The sequence below is a fragment of the Ctenocephalides felis genome, unplaced genomic scaffold (assembly GCF_003426905.1).
Source record: "Ctenocephalides felis isolate EL2017-DRISC unplaced genomic scaffold, ASM342690v1 CF-g0.4_SCAFFOLD_01492, whole genome shotgun sequence".
Classification (NCBI taxonomy): Eukaryota; Metazoa; Arthropoda; class Insecta; order Siphonaptera; family Pulicidae; genus Ctenocephalides; species Ctenocephalides felis.
The window spans coordinates 21,501,589-21,522,221 of NW_020537646.1; the positions used below are offsets into that span (position 1 = coordinate 21,501,589).

Consider the following 20,633-nt stretch of genomic DNA (forward strand, 5'->3'; position numbering starts at 1 on the left):
ATAAACTACGGGTATAATAAAAGTTATATGTATAAATATTAAAAGCATTCAAATGCGATTAATATAAAAAATTCATCTTACGCATATTCGATCCGCGTTATAGTCATCTTCGAGGTGTTCCTGTGTTATAAAATAAGATATTAAACAGAACTTTTAAGTCCTAATTATATACTATTGCAGATTTTAAATACATCTACTAATTATTAAAATATTAAATCAGATCATTTCAACATATTGTATACAGTGGTGTTACCGAGCCGGAAAGCTCCGGAACGTGGTTCCGGCACTTCCTTTTTGGACAGGAACGGCTGTCTGCCCAGGATCGGCTCTGTGTATATAATTATACGCGTTTCGGTAAAAAAAACACATTTCCACTGATTATATATTATAGTAGTTATCCATGTTGCAGAAACAATTCTATAGAGGGCTCAAATTTTAGAGCACGAAATAAAAAAAATAAAAATACCCAAAAAATGGTGGCAAACAAAGTATTTTATACCATTGTAAATTAAAGGTAAAAAATATTATTGAAATAGGTCACAATCAAGTCGCCCGGCAACAATTCAAGTCTACAACGACTTCCTTCGAAATCTAACGTTCAGTTTCCATATATCCAAACACGAATTCTATTGACTTTTTATATCCTTGTATATTTCCTTGTGTAATAAATTCAGCATCAGCTGTATTCGACACTTCCAGAAATTATCGTATTACTTAAACCCTCATTTCTCTTTGTATTTCTCGCATTTATTGCAAATTTCTCGTATTCTGTTTGAGGATTATTACCAGCTTTGAAAGTCACAAAACTTTATGTATCTTTTCTTGAGAAATAAAAAGAAAATTGAGATGATAAAATCACACAAATCAAAAAGATTATTTCAATTAGCATATATATTATTCGGATTTTTTAAATGTTATTTCTGAGGACTAATTGAAAATGATGCAAAAATAACTGATTTTTGACTCGAAAAGTCGGTGCTTATTGCAGGAGATGTATCGGGGTATACGAGGTGTGTTCAAAAAGTACCCGGAATTACTAATAATAAATTTCGCGGGTCTGGAGTGTCTGATGTCAAATTTTTTTTTTTATTGTGTTGGTATACATGCCCCTAAAGTATGATGAAATTTTCAGCTATATTCACTGTTTACTTTGTCTGTGGTAGTCGCTAAGGTTCGACGTGTTTTTCTTGAGCTCGGCGATTTTTACAATGGAAGAATTGAAAAGTCAAAGAATTGTATTAAATTTTGCGTAAAAAATGAAATAAGTGTTGCAAAGTGCAAAAATTCACCAGATATGGCTTCGTGTGACTTTTTTCCTATTCCAAAGTTGAAGAGACCCATGAAAGGACGGCGCTTTTCTCGATTGAAGAAATCGCGGAGAGTGCTCAAGGACATATCAAAAAGTGAATATCAAGGGTGCTTCGAAAATTGGAAAAAAACGCTGGCATAAGTGTATTATCTGGGGGGAATACTTTGAAGGGGACCACATTAATGTAGACGATAAATAAATATTTTTTTGAAAAAACGAAAATTCCGGGTACTTTTTGAACAGACCTCGTACATATTGATATTTAATAATTATCATTATATCATGTGCATTGAAACAATAAATTGGACAAAGCATATTGAAATAGATTTTTCGCAAATTATTTATGGTAAATTTTAAATAATAAATCTGAAATCACTACTATTGCAATAAAATAATGAATTGGGTTGCAAATTAACAAAAAACGTTATTTTTGATAATATTCAAGTAGTCAAATAATATAATGAATTATAAGATAAATCAATTATTTCGAATTAGCGTTACTCTTAGTCTCATCATTTCAAAGTGATTAACAGTCATTTGAGCTTAAATTAAGTAAAAATCTCGGAATTCGAGATACTCAGCTGTAAGTCTGTAAATACTTGTATATTGACACTCTAAAGTTGTCTCAAAACCTACATATGGTAGGGTGCCAACATCGTATGTAGGTTTTGAAACAACTTTAGGGTTTCAATATACAAGTATTCAAGGACTTACAGTTGGGTATCTCGAATTCGGAGGTGAACTTACTTTAATGATTGGACTATAAAATCATTTAAAATTACTTTTTAAATATAAAAATGTGAGCATAATTGATCTTAAGATCATGCACATTAGGTTGACTGGCCTTTTAATTGTAAATGCTCAGAAATTTTAATAAAAGTGAATAAAATATGGTGAAACTACTGATCAACTAGTTCAATACTCGAATAAATATGATAATATTCGCATTCAAGTGTTAAAAATCGTGCATAAACAAATAGACCAAAATCTTTGGACGACTTCTAGTGCAGTGAGATCACTTTCCTTATCCTTGAGTGAGATACATCAAAAATAAGAATGTTTTATGCGTACTTACTAAAATATATAGCAATAAAGCCTACATTATCTTTCTTAAATAAAGTAAACTTATCTTACTTTAAATAACAACAAATCTCCAATAGAAATCTAAAACATGGCATTTACAAACACTTTTTTAGATAATGTCACAATCAACCGGCGAGATGATTCAATTATTATTTTTTGGTAATTTGGGATAAAAATCAAATTTGCCACTCGACAAATTCGTGCTTTAATCAACGGACGGACATCGACTAACGGCCGTTAGTAGTCGCACGCGGACGTAGCAGTAGCTACGGCTTGTATCACAGCACTACTGACTCCCCAACCAACTGATACCGAAATTCGCGGATAATGCACGTGCGTCGACTACAATGCGCACGTGTGGCATTTTTGTCCTTTTCGAATCCTTTCCGTAATTACTGATAAAGGATTATGTTCCACTGCACATGTGTAGGAAAAAAATCTCGAAAGTTTTTCTTGCAAAAGCAAACGGAACAGTTCAATTTTGTATCAGAGTTTCGTAAATTAACTTTTATTACTGTGATTAAAAAAATATAAAAATTTATTTTAAATTTTATGAATATTATTAACTTCCCTTAGGGAAAGTTATAGTAATCGCAAAAAATCGAAAATGAAAATTTTTATATATCTTTACGTTTCAGAGGTTTCTGAATATTTTGGCATATCTTATAAAAAATGGATACATGTGTGTGTATGTGTGTGTGTGTTCGGATACACATTTTCGTCGACGATTTCGGGAATACGGATGAAGCGATTTGAATAATTCAAAAAACATTTTACTTGTATTAACAAGATAAAGAATTCGATTCGTATTGATAAGAAGAAGTGCTGATTAGTTTTTGGCGAAGGCAGGTCTAGTCGTTCCGAAGATATGGTTCAAAAAGTGCCAAAAACCGTAACTCAGTTTTTAAGAAAATCGAGCGTCCGATTTGAATAATTGAAAAAACATTTTACTTAAGATAAAGAACTGATCAAATTTTAATGAAGGCAGGTCTAGCGGTTTCGGAGATCTAGTAAAAAAAAAAAATGAAAATAATGCCGTCTGGCGGTCAAAAATGATCATTAGACATATGCACATCAAATTATCAGATATTTTATAGAGATTTTAACAATAAGTATAAATTTTGTTTACATTCCTATGGGTTTCGTACCAATGTTTATCCGTTAGACGGCGGCGCGGCGCTTACGCGCTCTGATATTTCATCTCTATGCAGTTAAAGCAATACTATTGCTTTGAAAAAAGTTCAGAATTTCCAAAATATTTCAAAATAAATTTTTCTTCAAAAAGTCTTTGTTTTTTAAAAAAAAAAGTAAATTTTTGTCGAAAATTTATAGTTTCTCAAAAATCTAATTTTTTCAGAGTAATTTTTTTTCAAAAATATAACTCTTTTTAAAAAAAAATTTTTCTTGGTACGGAAAGTTCCAGCAATTTGCCTTAAGGCACGATGCCATGCGCTCCACTAGTTGCAGCGTGCTTTTGTAAATGTTATTGTGCAATAAAAGCTTTCTCTATGGATCTTCTAGCATATGGTTTAACTTAAAATCTCAATAGATTTAGACCAATGGAATGGTCTAAATTTAGACCAATGGAATGGTCAAGTATTTAAAAACAACCGGATTATCTCTTAAAAAAAAATTATATTCCTATTTTTGCAGTGCTTGAATTTCTCCTTTTCAGCCAGTATTTAAATAGCAACTCAAAGAACCTCCTATCTATATTTGATAGATTTTTTATTATTAGAATTTCTATAATATTGCTCATATATTTTTAATTTGATGCAGCAATACCTTGAAAAGTCTATTTTTATTTGAAAACTTATTTTGGATCTATAAATCCAGATGAAAATAGAAATCGCTACTTCTCGATATCAGGTTGATCATATGGCGGATCGAATTGTACGGAAAAATTGTATGAACGGTAATTACGTAGTTGATAATTCTTTGATTGATTTTATTATATTTTTGGGAAGGATATGAAAATTTAAAATATTTACAAATTTCTAAGAAATTGCGGAAGCACTGGTTTATCAACAAAATATTGATAAAAAACAAATTAATAAAACCAATAAAATGAAGAGTGTTCACGAGGGGAATCAAACATAAACTGACATAAAAAATGTAACCATGTCTCACAAGACAAAGTTCTAAATATCAATCTTCTTAGTTTATAAAATATTTATTTCACTAACAATTTTAACTCCATGAGTTAACATTATTGTCATTTGTGATAGAATTAACAGTAATTATAATTCAAAATAAGTGTACCTTTCGTAGGCATACCATAACAACTTACTGTTAAAATTATAATAATCTGTGACCATAACGATCTAATGTTAAATTAGTTCTGAAATAAATCATTGTTAACAGCTATATTGCTTTTTCAATGTGAATATTGCAGATACTAAAATATGTAAAAAAAGATAAATTTCAGTCAAGAAGAACAAAAAAAAAATATTACATTAAAATGGCATCATGCCACGACTTTTCTTCCATGCAGCTCCTTGCCTCCTGTTGTGATTGGCTCTTGTCGATTTATTAGTATTTTTCTTATCACGATTAATAGTGACATCTTTCTCTTGTCCATGCCCTTTAGGTTTTCCCACCACATCTCGACTGAAATGTTTTGAAAAAAGTAAGAATAATTTGATATCAATATAAATATTTGAACACAAACATGAACTAATCACACTACATCATAATCAATTAACTATCATATAAACTAATGTTAATCTATTATAAAGTTATCAATACAAACTTTGGGTATTTATTATTCCGTTGTGCTTCTCTACGAGCACGAATAATTTCTGGATTTTCACAGAAAGGTTGAAATTTAGTGGCTGGAGTAGAAGAACTATTTTCATCTTCTTCTTCATCTTCCTCTGACTGTGAAGACAAAAGATTTGTTAATAAAATAAGGCAATATACCAGGACTTTATAGAAATACAATATAATACAGAAACAACAAATTATGAATGCAAATTAAATTCGATTTATGTGATTTGATTTAATTTGAATATTCTACCTCACTATTATTATGTACTTGCTTCCGCAATACTCTAGGTAGTTCTGTTGGTCTTCTAGAATTGCTTTCGGAATCATCGTCTTCAGCAATTGGTTTAGATGGACCTTCAAAGGAGTCATCATATTCATCATCATAAACGTTGTCATAGACAAGACTGAAAAAGAAAGTGAAGCAAATTTATATCAAAATTAATCAATATAAACAAAATATAAATAAAAAAAACGCACTTATATTCCTGATACTTGGACTTAATCTCATTGATATGGCTTTTGTCATTCAATAACTCATTCAAATTTTTAGGTCCCCTCTTATGTTTACTTTGCCAATGTTCTTTTGGAACATCTCGTACTCTCATATCTAATTCATCACCATCAAACACATTTAAGTGAGCATTTCCTGAAGAGAAATTTGAAATTAATTTATAAAACATATAAACATACTTATTTAGAAGCAATAGAGGTATACCTAATTTATTATGTAATTCTTCTAAAGGATCTGGTGGAATGTAGGGTTCCGAAGTGTCTAATGAACAAAGTTCTTTAGGAATATTATCTAAAAAAAATTAGAATAATTCAAAATAAACTCATCTTAACTAAATAAATTTTGAAAATAAGTAAACAAAACAAGAAAACCATTAAGAACATATTGAAGTTATTAATAAACAAAATTAAAACTTTACCTTCGAGTAACGCACTGATTACATTTTCAGAAGTACCAAAATAGTCAATTAATCTTTTAATATATCCACTTCCTAGATTAGGAAAAACATCAGACACTTCAGCTATTGCATTGTTAGTATCATTATCATTATTCACAGCTCCTCCACATGCACCTTCATCGTCACTTATATAGTCATTCAAAATCTTTTGATGGAGATTGATTATATGAACATAAATCTTGAAAAATTATTTTCTTGGGGTCAGAATCATCAACTGAGGACATTAGAGACTGCAGAATAAAATCGCATTTGACTGGATCTCTATCTTAGCATTAAGGATAAAAATTGGTGTATTTACTAGTGATATATATATAAAATTTCAATAGATTATTTTTGAACTAAAGTAATAAAAAAAGGTTACAAGTTGCAGCAAACTTGTCTCAAAAGTTCCATATCATTCTGAAGTGGCTGCTTCTCTAACAAGTCTCTAACAAATGTTTTTTGATTATGTAACACATGAAGTGTTTCACTAATAATTTCTAAAAACATATCAGCTGGAATTAAGGCTTTTGCTCTAAAATAAAAATAGTAAAATTACAATAACAGATAAGGTTCAACTACATTAAAATATATTAATATCCGTAATTGAGTAATATATTCATTATATAATTAATATATTACTCAGAACATAACACTTACGGATTCGCCAATGCTTCCTCGGTACAGGTATTTAGTATTAACCTATAACATTCAAGTAGTTCAACCCTTGCTTTGTCAACAATATCAGAATTATTTTTGTCAATCAGCTTGTTGAATAATATTGGTATACTATTATCATACAGCACTGCTATGCTAAAAAATGATTAAAACTGTTGAACACAATCTACATGTAACCTACATGATCATTTACCTTGAATATATTTTCAAATCCCGACAAATTAATTTGGAAGCCGGATAAACTTCAAAGAAATGTCTCATAGTGGCAGCACAATCTAAAAGATGCCAAGCCAAATCAACTAATGCTGTCTCAGCAGAAGAAGGATATAAATTTATTTGCTCTCCTATATAATTTGATGTCGTTGTAGTAAAAGCACTTGATTGGTTTTCAATTGTAGTAAATACCTAGAAGTACACCAAATTTTTAGGTCAAAAAATTAAATTTATAGTCATAAAGTAAAGTAAAAATAAGTTTGTAATCTTTGGCAGATATCATTACTTTAATGATATAGAATCAAATAACTTATCAAACTAACTTTAAATAACAAAAAAAATAATGTCATCAATCAATAAGAATCAATATAAAATGTTAGAAAAAGTAGCCGATTAAAACTTCAACAACAAAGAGAACTATAAATAAGTAAGTTCAAACAGCAAATAAATTTAAGAGTTGTTAAGATTACCGTTACATATTTGAATATGCATAAATTTTACAAAAACATACATAAATAATCATTACCTTCTCTTTGAGAAATAAGTAAGCAACTTTGAGATCATCTTTATACTTTGGTTGCAACTTAAATACAGTTTCCATAAATCTAGTCAAGATTGTCACATTATTTACACCATAAAGTGCAATCAGATCCCACAATATTGGAATAGTTATTAAACTATAGTCATATAATAAATTTGCTAAAAATAATTTTCCTATCCAGGAACCCTGTGAAAGACAAATTTATTAGTTTTTATTAAATCTATTTACTTTGAATTATGTCTACCTCATTTTCCTTATTTGTGATGATACGACAAAATATTTGCAAAACTCTTTTATATGCAGTAACATATGCTTCTGTAACTTGTTTACTTTCATGTTTAAACGGAAGGTAAAATGGAGAAGCTTCTTGTAAAAACGATATCAAGGATTCCATGCATCCTGTATCATAAACTATGTTCGACCAAAACCTATGGATGGTAATAAATATTGTAATATTAAAATAAATGTTTAAATTTCAATCTTTTACTCTTAACATTATATTAACCTAAAGTGTTCCAAATTTAGCATCCATTCTAGTTCTTTGTTAAACCATAGCATACTATTCAGCCACTGTTCATCTTCTGCACTTCCTGTTTTAGGAGGTCCAGGATATCGAGAATGGCAACGGTTTTCCACCCAAAAGTCGCTCTGTAAGAAGAACATAGCCATTTTCAAAGCAAAAACCTATTGACAAACTGGTATAGATACAAAACAAATCGGTGACAATGTTTTGTCGAAATTGTTATAAATAATAAACGCACATATGTAACGCAAGGCTTACAAATTGGTTAATGCACAATTACTTAATTAGCAATACTTACAAAAGCCTTAACATCTCTTTTCACGCCATTTGCATTCACTTGAAATTTAAGATCTTCCAAAGGTAAACATTCTGGATTCTACAACAAGCAAATATATCAATACTATTGAGTGAAATGGCTTGAAATGCTAAATTTACTGACCTGATATAAACTTCCATTAACATTTATTTCTGTCATATTAGTAAATTATATTTAGACAATACGAAATCCTAATATCACAAATTATGGCATGCCAAACAGAGAGCGGCTTATTGAAATTTACAACTTCATGATTAAGTTCGTTATAAATAACGCGAAAAAAAACTGTCAAATAATGATTCTGGTGAATGTTTTTATAATTTTTTTAAACTACTTTTTGTAGCAAATTAATTTATAAGAAAAAACCTGTTAACTGCTTTGTGTAACAATTTGTAGGTTGACAAATCCGCGCTGACAACCAAAGAAATAACATGAATGAAGTGAGAAGATTTACCTTACTTCCTTTTTCATTAAAAATATTACGTTGGTAATAAAACGACAGTAGTGTTGCAAGATGAGAAGATTTACTTCACTTCCTTTCTCATTAAAAATATTACGTTGGTAATAAAACGACATTAGAGTTGCAAAATGGTTACAAGTGCATGCAAACGGTGAATGAAAAATGTTTACATTTAATAAATATTAAATAAACAAGCATATAATATGTTATAGATAAATAAAATAATTTTATACTAGAAGTCGATGAAGAATAAGTTTTGCAATTCAAGACTCAAATCTAAACTTATATTTTAATTTTTGTGCAGTGCAGATGTCAGGCATATTTAAGGTAAGAAATTCATGTTCAATGATGAAATAATAATAATAAAATAGTTTGATATTATGATCCAGTGGTATGTTTTGCATGTTTTTTTGAAAATCTAATTTTTTTCTCATAAAAATGATAAAATTAGTTTTGTCTTTAACGTCTTGAATTATTGACACATTGTTGGACATCCAATCAGTGGTGTTGTGTCAATTTTTTTTTTTACCGGAACGAAGTTAAAATGCCGGTTCTCGTATTTATTTCGTTTTAGTTAGAGTTTGTGTTCATCAGAAGAAAATAACGTTTCTTACTCCTGTTTACGGTTTGGAGAAAAATGTCGGTTTGTTTAGGTTTTTCTTCCGGTTCAAACCCTTGTTTATAATAATACAAAAATCAGTATTTTTTTTAATTGTTTTTTAATACGTCAGTCAATTCTCCTTATCGGAAATCATCTATAGTTCCGGAACGCGTTCCGGTGCAAAAAGAAAGTACCGGAACGATTTTCCGGCGCGTTCCGGCTAGACAACACCAATGCCTCCAACCTTGAGGCGAACTAATTGGTAGATTAAAAATTCATACCCTAAAAACAAAAACTTAGAACAGTTTTTAATTTTTTCAAAATCGGTTCAGAAAATGGTTCAAAAAATGTGGAAAAAATTTGTACTTGTCTACTCTAATTCTAAAGAAATGACTCGGCAGTCTCATCAATCGAATCGATTGGGTCTTTATTGAAATTCATGGAATGATTTTAAATTCTTGAAATCCGTTCAGCCGTTTTTTGAGAAAACAAAAATGGCATATTTTGGCTTTTACGTACATTAATATACATTTTTTTCAATTTTGGTATTAAATAATTCAATAACTTATTAACTTAAAACCCTAACAAAATATAATATTTGCAAATCAACAAAATTCTTCTCTTTTGAAAAAAATATTACATTTTATTTTTACTTTTTCTTACATTTTTACTTTTTTTTACATACATTTTTACTTTTTCTTTACACTTTTTACTTTTTATTACTTATTTTTTATTTTTTTTAATTAATATTTCTTCCAAAGAGGCTGATCCACACGTGAGTTGATGCACAAAGCTGCACAAAGTTGATTTGATCCATATACTTTCTATATACTGTGTGTTTAGGGATACAATTCGACTCCTTTTTATTTCCAATGAACTTCTTTAGCTATGCCCACTAAAGGCCATTATTACTTGAGATCATATTTGAAATCTATGATTTCAAGGGGAAAATTGATTTCATGCTGCTTTGATAGCGAACTGACCGAGGTTGGATTCAAACCGGGCCTAAGATTTGGCCTAAGATGGACCATGGCCGGCCCAATCTTCGAATGTTAATAAATGAATGATTCAATTCTTTGACACGTTTACCGTAATTGTTGTTTTCACATCATTGTCTAATAGCAGTAGCAAAAAATAATAAACCATCCTTCAAAAATAATATAGTGGTTATATTTAATATTTGCAATCCTCGAAGATTCTATCTTCTTAAGATCTTAAATCAAATGTACAAAACGATATAATTATGAAGATGTTCTAAAATGACGTGGTCAAAAATTCAAATGCCCTTGAGAGTTCTTTAACTCTTTCGCGATTACATAAAGAATATACAGTATGATTATGTTTTCCACAAATCATACCGAGTCATATGTATAATTTACAGATCATAACTTCATACAGTATTCATTAAGTTTGCTCGAGGCCTTGTGCATGACTTAGAAGTTATCTCTAAATTATATCAACAAGTAATTATAATGACAACATACAATTAAACTTGTAAAGTCGATTTAATTATCACCAACGCAAATATAGATGCTGGGTACAATTGCCAAAATAAAATAATTAAAGGTTATTTATGGAGAAGAAGATACAATAACGCCTGTTTTGTGTCTTCATTCGACATTTTATAAATCCTGTGCGGATTCGTTTTTGTATTGCATCTTACTTCATATTTTGTTTTTTAAAAAAACATGCGTGATTGTATACTAAACATATTATTAATTATTTTTTGAAATGCTTATAAAATAAAAGTATTAATTGCAGTATATGATTTACTGTTCAATTTCCTTTGCAATATATTATATTTATATATTGTTTCAGTTTATCTAGAAAGCTATCATTATTAACTTCCCATAGGGTGGTTACAGTAATGGGCCGAAAATCGAAAATGAAATTTTTTGCATTTTGTGTGTCCGCATTTTTTTGTTCACGTTTTCGGGCACACGGATTAACCGATTTGAATGCTTCAAACACATTCGATTCCTATTGATAGGGAGATGTACTGATTAGTTTTAGGCAGGTCCAGCCATTACGGAGATATAGAGCAAAGAGTGCAGAAAATAGAAATCGAGTTTTTGAGAGAACAGAGTATCCGATTTGAATGATCCAAAAAACATTCAATTTATAATGATTAGGAGAAGTTGTGTTTAGTTTTTGGCAGAGGCAGGTTCAGCCGTTTTAGAGATACCGAGCTAATTGCGCAAAATTTGGCAGTGTTTGAGAGAACTAAGCATCCGATTTTAATGATTAAAAAAACTATCTGCTTGTTTTGACAAAATAATTGCTTTTGTAAAAAAAATAATTCAAAATTACATTTTTTTGTATATAGAAAATAATTCAGATTTTAATTTTAGTTCTGGCTAAAGTTCTAAAGCTCACTTATATACTTTAAATAAATAATTTTAACTTCGCAGTTCAGTTTATATAATTTTTATAATTAATAATTATAAGAATAATTCTATAAATAAATATTAGATAGTGTTACAGTATATTTAATAATCTATTTCAAAACGTTTAATATTCTTCGAACATTTTGTTATGGTTCGGGAAGTTTCAGCAATTTGCCTTAAGGCATGATGCCATATTCAACTAGTTTATTATTTTAATTTTTTTAACCAAAAGCCTCTAAATCAAAATGATTTCATTCTATATTTTTGGACTATGGTATGTTCCATAGAATGTCCCTTTTCTTCAGGAACTACGAACTTTTTTTTTCTAAATGAGACAATTATTAAAGATCGAATTGTTCTGCACAACTTATATGTATCTGAGAATAAGTATAGAGACTCAAAAGACTCTGTATACTTATCCAAGAAGAGTCTTCATGCCTCTTCACAAATGTAAATATTTATAGTTATAATTATATGGTAAATTTTAATGAGTGTCGAATTTAGAAAAAATATTTTTATAGTTCCTAATATATAAATATTTTTTGTTCTTAAAAAACTCATTAAAATTCACTTTTGCTTTTTGCTATAAGATTAATAGTAAGAAGTAAAAAATATAGATTCAAGAAGTTTATAGAAGTGGTTTGTAAAAATTTATGAACTCGCCAGTTCGAAATATCTTTCGAAATTCTTTTTATGCGTTAGTTCAATTGTAGTTTTTGTTAGTCCTAGTTAAATCTGTTGGTGTTTTCATTGAAGATAATTTTCCAAAACATGGATTTCAATGTCTAAATTATAAAACTTGTTTCTGAACCGCCAAATGGCCCGTATTACATCAAATACTTTGTTGATCGCATTTATATTGTATGATACGCGACAATACATTAGCGTTAATTGCTAAGCTTCGCCGAAGTGTTACATGCAGCTGTAATAGTTTGCCAGGCAATTGATTCATTAAATGGTATTGAATTTTATGAAGGCTAGATGAATGTGAAGGCAAACAAAGAATTGTTTAATAAATTGGTTGGAATGCTTCGGAATTAGTACACTCGAATGCGGAAGTTTCGATACTTTTGTTGGATGGATCAGGTTTGGAATAAATATGAATTAATTAAAATTGCAAAATCAAATGTGATATGATTTGAATTCTTATATTCAACTGTTTCGATGAATTCATCTATTCTTGTTTTTCTTTTTGTTTATTTATTATAGACAATCAGAAAAACAAATTTCTATGAGTCTAGATCCACTAACAATAAGTATGTCATTTAAAGGTCTTCTCCAGTGAAGAGATTCTCCTGTACATAATCTATGTTAATAAAATAAATCAATGTTAATAAAATAAATCTATGTTGATAAATAATCTATGTTAGTAAAATAAACGAAGCTTAAATTAAGTTAGTAGGTTAGTAGGCCATTTTCTTTTGAGCCTTCTAGTTGGAACATGAATTTTGATTAATTGCATAGCTGAATTTGGATGTTGGTCCAATTTCGTATGGTATAAATTGCTTATTTTTTAATTACTTCTTTTACGGTCAGTATGTTTAAATCTGTATGAATAGTGTTATTCGAAACAAACCGGGGTGCATTAACTGGACGTACTTGCACATCCCCATAGTTGAATACCATAAGTCCATATCGGTATTATTACTGACTTATAGATTAGTAATTCATTGTTATATGACATTTTAGAGAACTCATCTATTCATTTGTATTATTGTTATTGCTTCTGGAAAATCAATCAGGTCTATTCTTATTTTTTGTGTCTTTTTTATAGTTGTTTTTTAAAGTGTGATCTATTAGAAACTCATTTGGGATCTATTAAAAACTCATTCACTACTTCTTGAGACTTACGAAGTTTCTACCTCAGTTCTAAGCACGTGCCATATATTCATTAACATAGAATGTTCAAATTTGCATTGTATAATATTCTTGTTTGTATGTTTTTATCTTTATTGAGAGGTGTAAGTAAAATCTCACAATTAGTCTCTAACCTGCGTTTTTCTCAAAGTTAATTCTTCAACGTCTCATCACTAAATCCTATGGATTTAATGATGCGAGGAAAATAAAATAAAGGGCTTTGAAGTTTATTCAAATCAATTTTACAAATAATATGAAATCTTGAATTTATTACACTTACAAAGAGCGTTAAGATAATGAATTTCATGTTAATATATTACTACTTCTATTAAATATAATTTAAACGTTTCTGCTGCTAACATTTGTTTAAATGCTTTGAATATATTATCCTTTATTGCCCAATATTTTGAACTCTTGCATGTAGGCTGTCGTTATTTGACGCTGAAGAGAAAGTACATATAAAATATCTTTGTTTATTTCCGATTATCAATTATTTCTATGCTTTATTGAGCTTTTTGCATCAAGGGTACTAAAATTTAACCTACTTTTGCAAATAAACTACTGGCTTTTCATCTGCTATTACAAAATCGTTCGATGAATTGATTCAAAAATTCATTCGAGCAGATAAAATAAAGAGGGGATATTTCCTTTTATTGTTGTGGCAAACTACTAAAATCGTTTTACCATTTGTAACAAATGCTGTAGAATAATTAAGGTTGTTTATTCATTATAATCATGGGCGTTGGTGCCGCAGCTCCTAGTTCATCACTATTCGATAGATGAAATAAAAACTTTACAGCTTAATTCAAATCTGAGCACAGATTATGTGATTTTGATAAATAAAGTTTCAAAATTAAGCTCAACTTAACTGGCTTTTTGTATAATTGATTGGAGGCGTTCGATTTATCGCATTTGTCGACACTGTTGTATTTGTTTATAACATATAAAATATGCTTAAAGATAAACAAGAAGCAACTCTCTATATTAAAGCGATTATACATTTTTCTAGAGTAGTTGAAATAGTGCGATCTTGGTATAAAAACCACATATTTTAATTGTTGCATGAATTTTTAATGTAGTTTTTATTTTTTAACTTACATCATTCTTATACCTTTTGATATTATTGTTTTATTTTAATGTACTTACTTTACTGCATATTATTTCATTAGAGAGTACTAGAACTAGATAGATAGTATTAAAACTCGGGTAATAAAAGAAAATTTTTATCAATTATCCATTATCTGTCGCGCTTTATGTATAAATATGTAAATTTACTACAGCTTTTTTGTGGTATGTTAAAAAATTATTTTCACATTAAAAGCGTTCGGTGCCTTTGAAATGTCAAAAGATATCAAAAAGTATTAATTTCATCGGCATTTTCTCACTTGATATGCAAATTAACGACATTTTACTCCGAAAACATGTTGCGATTCGCAAGGTTAGTTCATGTCGTACATGTGGGCGATTAAAAGCCTACTTAATGCAAGTGTAAGGGACAATCTACTAAAAATAAAACCTTATAATAAATGCATTTTAAGATCAATATATTTATTAAAGTTACTATACTATTATAAAATTAAAATTATAGCCTAGTCTGCGCAAAAGCAAAAGATGCAAAAAAATAAAAAATGCTGGTGAAAAAAGCGTTGCATTACATGTAATAAATTATTTTATCAGATTTGGTTATCTATTAGTCATAAATACATATTGCGCATGGTCGGCAATTGTGAACTAATTGAAATGCTGTCATGTACAAATGAAATATGCACAATTACATACAAAATTTACATAGAAATAATTTATTTTATTAAATTAAAATATTTACTAGTTCTTCTAATTATAATAAATGAATATGGAACCCAATCCAACTATTATCATAAGCAAATATATATGATTTTTATCGATGATTCATATTTTTTCTAATTATTCCTTAAAGTTTTAACATTTTAGAACTAAATGCGTTTCAGTACTATAAATCTTTTTATAACATAGCAGACATCAATAATTGAAATTTTACCAATATTAAAAAAAAAATTATTTTACTATATATCTTACATTAGTATTTTTATTTTTTCTCAATTTCCATTTATCATTTAAAATCATTAAATTTTCTCTGTTGTGCTGCACTGCTAAATACTACATAGAACACATGACCGAGCAAACCCAGGAAGTAAGTCCCCAAACATTATGGGTGGCATGAACTGACCTGGTATTTTTTGTTACACAAAAACATAACATCTCTATTTGATGAATTATTGACCCTGCACATAATTTCAACATTTTCCACATGTGCGCAAAAAATATTAGAAGCATAATGAGAATCCTAACCGCTTTTGCTGAAATATTTGCAGACTAATGAAAAGAATTTTCTGGAATTTCGAGACATATGTCATAATATATTAATTCAATGCAAAATCAGTACTTAAACTAGTGGGGTGTATGGCATCGTGCAAATTGCTGGAACTTCCCATACCGTAATGAAATATTCGAGGAATACTGAATGTTTTCAAATAGTATTGTAACATTGTCTAATATTCAAATATTGTAACATTGTCTAATATTTATAAAATTATATAAACTGAATTGCAGAGTTGAAATTATTTGTTTAAAGTATATTAGAACTTTAGTAAGAATTAAAAATAAAATCTGATTTATCTTCGATATACAGAAACATTTTTTTGTTGAAAAAAAAATAAAAAAAAAATATTTTGAAACAATTTTTTTTTCAACATCAATTATTTTATTAAAACAAGCAGAAAGTTCTTCGAATCATTTAAATCGGACGCTTAGTTCTCTCGAAAACTGCCATTTCTTTTTAACATTTAGCTCTGTATCTTCGAAATGGCTGGGCTTACCTTTGCCAAAAACTAATAACCACTTCTCCCAATCATTACTAATTGAATGATTATTAGATCATTCAAATCGGATACTCCGTTCTCTCAAAAACTCGATTTCAATTTCTGCACTCTTTGCTCTTTATCTTCGTAACTGCTGGACCTGCCTTTGCCAAAAACTAATCAGCACATCTCCCTATCAATAGGAATCGAATGTTTTTTGAACCATTCAAATTGGTTATTGCGTGCGCCCGAAAACGTGACCGAAAAATTGTATCCATACATACATACACACACACATCCATTTTTCCTGAGGTATGCTAAAATGTTCAGAAACATTCAAAACGTCGAGAAATGTAAAAATTTTCAATTTCGATTTTTGGACGATTACAATAACTTACCCTACGGGAAGTTAATAAATATGTTTTGCTTCATATATTGTTCATAATATATTAAACAACATTGATTGTTTTCCTACATAAATTAGATCGTGTGAAAGATTTTCAAAGTTCTAAAAGTTTTTTTTTTGCGAATGTAGAAATTAATTGAATAATGAATTAATATTATATTTTCACATAATTGTGTAACTAAAAATAAAATATTATTATATATTTGTAAAATTTGATTACTATAAGGAACCTTAAAACAAATTGTGTCTGCATAATCAAAGAATGTGTATAATCAATTATAACTAATGAGAACTATTATATATTAAATATGAATTATTATATATGAAATCTGACTAATAACAAAAAATCCATTAAAAATGGCTGTGACAAAAATACGATAAAAGGGATGTATAATAAAAAATAAATAAATCTGAAGATAAGCTACTCTAATTTAATGCACGTTTTCTTTGTTTCTGTAACTTTAATCTGTTTATTAATGATCATCGATGCATACCAAACAATATCGATTATATTACTATTATGAATTCTTGTAATAGCTATTTTATAAATTATCGATTTGATAAATCTTGCTTTGGAAAGATTTTATAATGTGTACAATATCAGTATAATATGCTTGTAATTCAATCCAGTTATTACACAAAATTTTCAATAACTGTTCAATTTATCTTATCGATTATTGATTGTTCTCATTAATTGTGTCTGATTTCACACGTTTTTATTTTGTTCGACCTTGTGCGTTTATCGATTGCTCTATCGTCGAGAGAAACTATCTTTTTCACGAAATATAGAGTTAGATGCACGTAATACATTTTGTTTTTTTTTTAACTCTGAAAGTGTAACTACTGAAACTCTTTTCAAATTTTATTTTTAATTTTTTTACTATTTTCCGTTATTTTTCTACTAACCTATAATTTCACATAATTATTTATAAATATTTTAATGTTTATTTAAAAAATTAAATTATTTCCAATTGTACTGAAAATATATTGATAGATAATTTGCAATAAAATTAGTACTGAAAATATATTGATAGATAATTTGCAATAAAATTAGTCATCAATTTCTTTCTTGAGTATCTAGAAGATCATAAGTAATTACAGGTTACGGTAAGCCGTGGGTTACGGTAAGACAAATATTGACTGACTTTGGTTTATTTCGTGTGTACATAATGACTAATTCTTCGAAACAATAAAAATAATAATAACTATTTGAACATCTTTCACCGAAACTGCTTGAAATGAAATGAAAGTTTTGTACCTACGTGTGTGAGTTGCTGTGAACAATTGTTTGCCAGATGTTATCGTCCTCTCACATATGTACATACCAATAAAAATCAACAAGCATTTGAAATCTATAAAGACCGCCATAATTTACAGAAACTGTATATTATCATATTTAAACAAATAGCGTACTTGCTAATTAATTCATAATACATTGTTGCATTATTGCATATTTGTTTCCAAGCCAGTAGCCAATTACAAAGAAATTAGGTAGTAAGCTAAACAATTTTCGTTTATCTTAATTATGCAAAATAGCCACTTTATCTTGTAAATTATATCTTATAAATTATTTTATGCATAATTTTCTAAATAAGTATTTGCAAAAAATGCAGAATGAACTGGTTTGGATTTCAAAAAGGTATAACTGAATAAAGAAGTACTCAGTAATGATACAAAAAATAACAAACGTATAATAAAATTACTTTTTTACATTTTAGATTAATGGGTCTTTTTAATACCATAGGAATGAAAAATATTTTTAGTTTATTTAAAAAAATATTCATAAATCTTATTTTTATCTGGTTCCAATAAAATGCATTTGAAACATGCGATTAGTGTGAAAAAACAATATAGTAGAAATAAAGTGCTTTATTTTAGTATTAGATAAAAGATATAAAAATAGAAAGGAAAAGTGCACAAAATTTTTGAATTAAATATGAGAGGTTTCATACAAATTGAATTCAACAAATTTAAAATCAACGTTATCTTTGACAACGCAAAATATGTAATAATAGAAAAAGTTTATTATTTAAACTTTGTCATGAATTTTTTTTATTAAATATTTTGCTAATCCTAATCAATGTTCAACTTTTTGAAATATGTAATTCATACTTATTAGGTCATACCAACCAGTAAAACGCGATTCAATTTCGCTTACTTATCTAATTACTAAAAATACATAGTACAGTGACAGTATTTATTATATTTCTTTCTGATATTATGTAAGTAGCATAGAATTGTGTGATCTGATGTTTTTAAAGTGAAATCATTTGTTTTAGCCTGATAGTTTAGATATCATAATTGAAAAAACGTGTTTCTCTCTATTTTTATGTTGACAGCAGAAAATTACAATCAATACTTAAAAAATGTAACTAATTATTTTATTATGTGACTAACTTGCTACAAATATTATTTCCAAAACTATGTCGAAAGATAAACAAATAGTAAGTACTTAATATTGCAATCCACAAAGTAAACGTTACAAGAAAGAATTACTAACAATAAGTCATTTATTTCCATTTTGAGTAGAGCTAAATACTTAATTTTGTTCTATTTTGAGTAGAACATTTGGAGTACCTATATCTATAAATGATTTAAATTTTTACAAATTGATTATAATTTGTTTTAAAAATTATTAAGAATTAAAAATTATTTGGGATAGTAATAGTTTATGAAAACCATGGACGTTACGTAGCTTAATCTTATGTCGTTAACTAGCTGAAAGTGGAATTCTGTCTTAAGGCAATTAGGCATCGTGAAAATTGCTGGAACTTCCCGTACCGCAATTCAAAATTCGAGTAATTAAAATTAATCAATAATAATCAATAAAAGTTGATCAATGATTTGAAACTTTTAATAAAATTTTGAACCATATTAAATCATTCTATCTTAAATCATTTATTTTGAAATATTTTGTAAATCTTAACTTTTTTCAAAGCAATCGTACTGCTTTAACTGCATAAAGACGAAATATCGAAGCGCGAGAGCGCCGCGTCGCCGTCTAAAGCGTAAACATTGGTACGGAACCCATAGGAATGTAAACAAAATTTATACTTATTGTTAAAATCTCTATAAAATAGCTGATAATTTGATGTGCATATGTGTAAAGTTCATTTTTGACCGCCAAATGGCATTTTTTTTTACTTTTTTTGTTAGATCTCCGAACCGCTAGACCTGCCTTCATAAAAATTTGATCAATTTTTCATCTTGTCAAGCAAGTAACACGTTTTTTGAATTATTCAAATCGGATGCTCCGTTCTCTTAAAAACTGAATTAACGTTTTTGGCACTTTTTGCCCCATATCTTTTGAACGGCTAGACCTGCCTTCACCAAAAACTAATCAGCACGTCTCCTTATCAATACGAAACGAATGCTTTTTGAATTAATCAAATCGCTTCATCCGTGTTTCCGAAATCGTCGACGAAAATTTGTATCACACACACACACACACATACACGCACATACACACACATACACATACACTCATACATCCATTTTTTCTAAGGTATGCCAAAATGTTCGGAAACCTATGAAACGTAAGATATATAAAAATTCTCATTTTCGATTTTTTGCGATTACTATAACTTGCCCTACGGAAGTTAATAATATTACTCATTGTTAGATTAAACGTACTCCAAACCATACGTTTTTTTCAATTGTTTTTTTACTGGGATGGTTTATAAAAGCAAACTAATATACCAATTAT

The 20,633-nt window shown here is 28.6% G+C and overlaps 1 protein-coding gene and 1 pseudogene across 1 annotated transcript; one reads left to right on the forward strand and one right to left on the reverse strand.

Moving 5' to 3' along the window:
* Positions 1-718, forward strand: part of LOC113371014 — a 28,317-nt pseudogene extending 27,599 nt beyond the window's left edge.
* Positions 719-4,809: 4,091 nt separating this feature from the next.
* On the reverse strand, positions 4,810-8,538 carry LOC113371015 (activating signal cointegrator 1 complex subunit 2-like). Its single transcript, XM_026611668.1, has 15 exons — positions 8,503-8,538; positions 8,362-8,439; positions 8,046-8,188; positions 7,785-7,968; positions 7,526-7,726; positions 6,980-7,191; positions 6,769-6,921; positions 6,491-6,643; positions 6,287-6,390; positions 6,091-6,243; positions 5,877-5,963; positions 5,639-5,807; positions 5,412-5,565; positions 5,145-5,272; positions 4,810-5,002 (listed from the first exon to the last, which is right to left on the reverse strand). Exons 1-15 carry the CDS (start codon positions 8,536-8,538, stop codon positions 4,849-4,851), a joined length of 2,109 nt encoding a protein of 702 aa, XP_026467453.1. The 3' UTR covers positions 4,810-4,848.
* Between the last annotated feature and the right edge of the window lie 12,095 nt (positions 8,539-20,633).